Source organism: Phocoena phocoena, chromosome 3 (genome assembly GCF_963924675.1).
Source record: "Phocoena phocoena chromosome 3, mPhoPho1.1, whole genome shotgun sequence".
NCBI classification, from domain to species: Eukaryota; Metazoa; Chordata; class Mammalia; order Artiodactyla; family Phocoenidae; genus Phocoena; species Phocoena phocoena.
Genome location: NC_089221.1, coordinates 172,739,981 through 172,746,364, shown reverse-complemented (window position 1 = coordinate 172,746,364; position 6,384 = coordinate 172,739,981). Strand labels below are relative to the sequence as shown.

General features: G+C 66.0%; 1 protein-coding gene across 1 annotated transcript; it reads left to right on the top strand.

Annotated features, from left to right (window-relative positions):
• The first annotated feature begins 4,349 nt into the window (after positions 1-4,349).
• On the top strand, positions 4,350-6,020 carry ATP5F1D (ATP synthase F1 subunit delta). The gene is made up of 4 exons (XM_065875087.1): positions 4,350-4,553; positions 5,044-5,197; positions 5,690-5,778; positions 5,898-6,020. The coding sequence occupies exons 1-4, from the start codon at positions 4,413-4,415 to the stop codon at positions 6,018-6,020; spliced, it is 507 nt and encodes a 168-aa protein (XP_065731159.1). The 5' UTR covers positions 4,350-4,412.
• Positions 6,021-6,384: the final 364 nt, after the last annotated feature.

The following is a 6,384-nucleotide window of genomic DNA, read 5'->3' as shown; positions in this document are numbered from 1 at the left end:
AGGCGCGTGCGTATCAACAGCTTCCCCAGCCGGTGGGGCCGGCCCGGCAAGGTGGCATGGGGCCGGAGCCCTGCCCAGGAAAGGAGAAGTGCCTCTGCGAGGAATAGGCAAACTGAGGCCGTCAACTCACTCCCGCCAGACCCCAGGGGCCCTGCCTGCACCATCAGAGAGCGGGAGGGGCCGCCTCGGCCCCAGGAGACTGGTTCCAGAATAGCGGGGACTCGGGCCATCCCTGGGGCTGGCCAGCCCGGGGAGGGGGCGGAGGGGCTGAGCGCCGGGACTCCAGGTTACGACTCGTGGATGTACAGGTTCCCCCTCCGCCCAGTACCGGTGGGAGTGAAAAGGCCAAAGGAGGCGCATCTGTTCCCAACCCTCAAGAATCTGGTTCCCATGGCGACTGAGCTAGCAGGCCAAGCTGGGGGGGGGGGGCGGGTTGCCAGGGAGCACTGGGGAGGGGAGGGGGCGCGGGGGAGGGAGGCCTCCTGCAGGGGCGGCTGGAGCCAGCCCCGGGCGGCAAGATGGCTGCTGCCGCCGCCCGCCGGTGCCCGGTCGGCCGCGCGCCCCCGCCGCACCCGTCCCCGCCCGAGCCGGCCGGGCTCCACGTCTGCCTGGAGCCGGGGGCACTGAGGCAGAGAGGGTCTCAGCTCTCGGGAGAGGGACTGCCTGGACCTTGCACCTGACCGCCCTCCCCAACACGCGGCTCTTCCCGGCGGGAAGGACCGGTGGCCGCATTCTGGAATCTCAGGAAACCGAGTCCGGGGCCGGGACGACCAGCAGCCCTGAGTGGGCACGGCGCGCGGCCCTTCCCCACAGGAAAGGGAAAGCCTGTGTACAGGTTCCAGCGCCCCCAACCCTTTGGGACTTTCACCCTACTCGACAGAGGGGGAAACTGAGGCCCATAGCAGGGGAGGGTCCGGGAAAAGCCAGGTGTCCTCGGCACTTCGGATCAGAGGCTGGCCGCGGCTCCCCTGCATTCTCGGGGGAGGGGGCGCCTCTATGTAGGTCGAGAAATGAGTTCAGGTTAGGGGGGAGGGGGCAGAGGCACAGGGACGATGACAGGAGACCAGGAAAGACAGCAGGAGGCCGAAGGGGAAGGGAGGTGGACTCCTAGGGAGCAGGTGGGGACGGGAGACCAGGGCGGAGGTTGCCCACGGGCCACCCTAAAGTCCTGCCGGGCCTCGGCTCCCGATCGGGCTCGCCACCGCGCCCACCCCCGCGTCCCCAACCGGCCCGGGGGACCGGGATGGCGAGCAATGAGATGCAGAGAGCCGACCTCGGGCACATCTCAACCCCGGGCTAAGCCCGGGGGCGGAAACGCCACGGCCCTCGCCGAATCTCGCAGGGGGAAACTGAGGCTGAGGAAGGGCGTAGGCGAGGGTCCCTCTCCGGGCCGCCGAAGACGGGTGCAGAGCCTGGCAGGTTGGCCCCCACGCCGGCCCTGGCCCCTCCGCTCCCTGCCTCTGGCCTCGCCGCCTCGCGGGAGAGGGCCAGTGGTCTCTAGCCAGGGCGGGCCGTGCGGCCTCGGCCTGTCCCCCGCCCGCCCCGGTGCAGCCCCAGGCCCGCGCGCCTACCTCAGCGCCGGGGCGCGCGGCCCATGGGCGGCGGGCGGGCTGCTGCACGGCGCTCCCGGCGGGCTCCGGCGCCCGGTAGCCGCGGAGCAGGCGGAGAATTTATGAATGGAGAGCTCGGCGCGCGGGGGAGGCAGGCGCGAGAGGAGGGGTCACACACGTGACCGCGCTGGCGGCCAGCCCGCTCCGACCCGCTCGGTGCCGCCCGGTGCTGCCGGGTCCCCGGCCGGCCGCCCCCACCTCGCTCGCCGCCGCTTCTCGCTTGCTCCGCGCCGGCCACCGCCTCCCCGTCCCTTCCGGCGGGGGCGGGGGGCGGAGCCTGTGCTCCTGGGCGCCCCCTCCCCACGCGAAGCCGCCCTCTCCCGAGGCAGCTGAATCTCCGCCCCCGGCCCCGGAGGCACGATTCCCCGACCTTCCCTGGATCCCCGGGGACGGGGGACCAAAGGGGTGTTGGTCCCAGGGCGCACGACTCCCCGCAGCCTGGAGTCCGGGGGTGCCCAGACTCCCTATGCATCGCTTCCCCGGTTTGGGAGTCTCCGGGGTGCACAGCCTAGGGGCTCCAGGGCACATGTCCCACTTTTCTCCCCCTACGTGGGCAGCACTGTCAGGGTTGTCTTGTCGTTAGGATGAGCAGCAAAGATAATGGAACACAACGCATTCTGAGTGCCACCAGGGCTAGCCCGGGGTGGGGTGACAACAGGACTACCCCTGCAGAAACCCCATGCCTGGTCAACCCCAAGCTGCTCTTTCTCAGACAGTTGTGCCTCATCTTTCTAGATGCTCAGGCCACCAATCTGCCACCAGCCAGGTCGGGGTCCCATCCCAGCCTGCAGTGAAAGAGGAAGGCCCAGTCCAACCCCAGGGCCTTTGCACGTGCAGGTGCCAGGCCCGGACAGCTTGTCCCCTCCAGAGCTTCCTTCACCTCTTTCCCAACGACAAAGTCTTCATCTCCTCTTGACTCCCTTTGCTAACAAAGCAACTCCCACCCCACATTCCGGAACTCTGCTGCGCTTTGCTTCTCTCCGAGGCCCTGCACTTCGTTGCCTGTTACTTGTTCCTCTGCGTTGTGTCCCTCCTCACCCCTGCCCCCACTACGGTGACCTCCAAAAGCAGTTCATTTACAGCTGGGTCCGAGAGCAGAGCATAGCACAGAGGCGGCACCCTGGAGAGAAGGTGTGTGTCCAGTGGATGAAAGGGTGACACTGCCCAAGGAGGGCAAGGGGGCAGTCAAGTGGACAATTACCCGGGAAGGCTGGCTCCAGGCGTGTGGGAACTGCATGGGCAAAGTCCCTGAGGTCCCCAAGTGTGTGGGCTGAAGGTGAATATGTTGGAGGACCAGGGGGAGGCAGCTTGTGTTCCCAGCAGGGGAATGATGTGGTCCCTCTGGCTGTTTGTGGAGAAGGTGCCCTGGTGAAGCTAGGGGAGGAGCCTGTGGCCATCCAAGTCAGTAAAGGTAGCTGCAGGGGCCGAGCTGGGTGGCTTGTCGTTGGGTACACCAGAGAATTCCAGGATAAACCCGGGTTGGGGACCTGAGTAACAGGTGATGAGCCGACCCCTTGGCTACCCTGGAGTGGGGATTAGAGACAAGTCCAATAGATGGGTCTGAGAAGCATATGAGAATAGGCCTCCATTCCAGTAGGATCCAGGGTTCCGGGACGAGCAAGCCGTGCACAGGACGCACCCCTAAGAAATGGGAGTAGAGCTTCCCTCTGCACACACCTGACTAGGGCCAGGATGCCCAGCGCATAAGGACTGATTCCACGAGTACCTCTCACAGCGCTGACCTAGAGAGGGTGCGGGGGCCTGGGCGCCAGGCCCCGGTCCTCCCTGGCGTGGGAGCCTCTTTCGGCCACAGCACCTGCCCAGCCACGAGCTCAGGTGTGACCCACCCCCACCACCCGCGCCCTGCACCCGTCCGCTCCTCACCCAAGGCCCTTCCGGATGTGGACCCCAGCCCGGTCTAGCCGGACTCCACGTTTTCCCGGAGCCCAAGGTGGGGGGTGGGGGGTGGGGGGGTGGGGGGTAGGGCCCAACCCGGGGTGCCGACCTGCCCGCGCGCGGGGGGCGGAGCGGTGACGTCAGCGCCGCGAGCGAGGCTGCGCGGGCCGAGGTGACGTCCGCGGAGCCCAGGACCGCCCGCGCACGCGCCCCTGCGTCAGCAGCGCGCGGAGGCGGTGGCCGGGAGGGGCTGCGGGGGGCGCATCTCCGGGCGCGGCGCGCCCTCTGCCGGCGCCCTTAGCGGTGCAGCCAAGAGATTCCTACACCGCTGGACGCTTACGGGAGCTGGACACTCCGCCTGGGATACCGTTCCCGGGACGCCTGCACCTCCTACAGTCACTGCCTGTCCCATCCGGCCCCCATACTCTGCTTTTTCATTTTTAAGTATTTGTCACCTCCTAACATACTGTACAATTTATTACGTTGAGTGTCTGTTAAACGCCCCCACCACCCCAAACTAGAGCAGGAATCTTAATATTTCCCTGATGTCTCCCCAGCGCCTGACATCCAATGAGCGCCCCCAAAATCTTGAAGTAAGTGTCTCTTTCTCCGCGCGGGCTTCTGGTGCTCCCCGTGCAGAGCCGTGTAACCGACCCCCGCACCTGACCATCGGGCTGGGAGCTCTTGCCGGAAGGAAACTACAACCCCCAGCATGCCGCGCGTCCAGGCGGTTCGCCGTCTTCAACATCGCGCACAGCGCGCCGGTAGTCGTAGTTCGCGCCTGCGCCCTCGTCGGGATTCTTCTCCCAGAAGTCCTCGAGCGTCGTCTTCCTCGACCTCCAGGCCGCTGGCGTTCAGCCGGAGTCCGCCCGCCCCTGCTCTGCTGTTCGCCGTTCGCCCTCCATCATGCTGCCCGCTGCGCTCCTCCGCCGCCCAGGCCTGGGCCGCCTCGTGCGCCAGGCCCGCGCCTACGCCGAGGCCGCCGCCGCCCCGGCCCCCGCCGCGGGCCCGGGACAGATGTCTTTCACCTTCGCCTCACCCACGCAGGTTCGGACGTCCGCCGGGCTCGAGACCCCATTCTGGACCCCGCGCCCCTCCCCCGTGTGGCCCAGGATCCGAGCCCCCAACCCTCAGGTCGGCGACCCCCATTCCCGACCCGCGCCCCTCCCCCGTGTGGTCCGGGATCAGACCGTCCAACTTTCAGGTCGCTCCTCAGCCTCCCATTTCGATGTGCGCTCTTCCTCACGTGGTTCAGAACCTGAGTCCCTGGGCACCTTTCTTGTACGCTCCTCCCCAGGTGGCTCGCTGGTTCTGCCTTGACCGCGCCTCCTTACCCGAGGGCTAGGGTGCCTGGATTCCATTGTCAAGTAGACGAAGGCGCTGCAGTCCTGCACGAGGACCCCACCGAAGCATCGGCTGCCTCCGTGTCCCCCGTCAGCTTTCAGTCTTGCCTTGGCTGTTTAACTGCGGGGGAGACTGACTGCTGTTCCCCGAGGGACTAGCCTGAAGTGACCCTTTCTTTATGTATCTTGTCTAGGTGTTCTTCAACGGCGTCAACGTTCGACAGGTGGACGTGCCCACGCAGACCGGAGCGTTTGGCATCTTGGCAGCCCACGTACCCACGCTGCAGGTCCTGCGACCAGGGCTGGTTGTGGTCCACGCTGAGGACGGCACCATCTCCAAATACTTTGGTGCGTTGATTGGGAGGGCAGAGGAAAGGGGCTGGGTGGGAGATGCTTGTCTCAACGGGCTAGTTCTCATTTCATTTGGCAGTGTCAGGAAGGGCACCAAGGATATAGAACTCCCCGGCACTGGGCTGGGTGTGGTTAGGGATGTAAGTGGTCAGCAGTGGGCCGGGCGGGGGCCCATCGGAGGAGAAAGGATCCTCAATTCGGAAGAGGTTTTCCACAGCGTGGCCCCAGCGGTACAACCCAGACTGGAAATCAGCTTCGGCTCACTCCTAACCCTGGCTCAACTCCTGGGCTGCTGGGCAAAAGGAGGGGGCTCTGTCCCCATGTCCAGTCTACAGTAGATACACTTGGTGGCCCCTGTTCACTTGTGTGCTGGGGCCTTTGGATCCTGGAGCCACGCTGTGTGGTCACCCTCCTGGCCCTGCAGGGGCTCTGGGGCTGACTGTGTCCCCACGCCCGTACATGGACCTCTCACTCCCCCTCCTCCTGCAGTGAGCAGTGGCTCGGTCACGGTGAACGCTGACTCTTCGGTGCAGTTACTGGCTGAGGAAGCTGTCACACTGGACATGTTGGATCTGGGGGTGAGTGTCCCAGGGGAAGCTGGTGCTCCGAGCTGCCACGAAATCCCCAACTGCAGGGAGGGAACAGGTACCGGGCTGGGCTCCTTGCTTCGTCCTCACCCGCCACCCACCCCCTACAGGTGGCCAAGGCGAACCTGGAGAAGGCGCAGTCGGAGCTGTTGGGGGCCACGGACGAGGCCATGAGGGCCGAGATCCAAATCCGCATCGAGGCCAACGAGGCCTTGGTGAAGGCCCTGGAGTAGGCGGTGCATGTCCCGTGCTGGCTCCGGCAGGGAGACTGGGCCAGAGCTGCGCAGGGGATGGCCTGGCGTGAGGACCCAGTTCCTGTGGGTGCACGATGTCTGGAAGGCTGGGGGAGTGATCCTGGGGGAGCCATCCTCTCTAGGAAGCCACCAGGGGGCAGCGCAGTGCCGGTGCCTGCCCAGAGCGCCTTTCAGGGCTCTGCCTCTCTGTGGTGAATAAACCAGGGAAACAAGCCAGCTCTGGCAGGCCTGGGGGCTGGCATCAAGGTCGGGCACTTGCCCTACCCGTGAGGATTACTCTCACCCCGGAAGGCTCTTCCACCTCCTAAGATCTCCCCAACCTGACGTGCTGGCCACCGCTCCT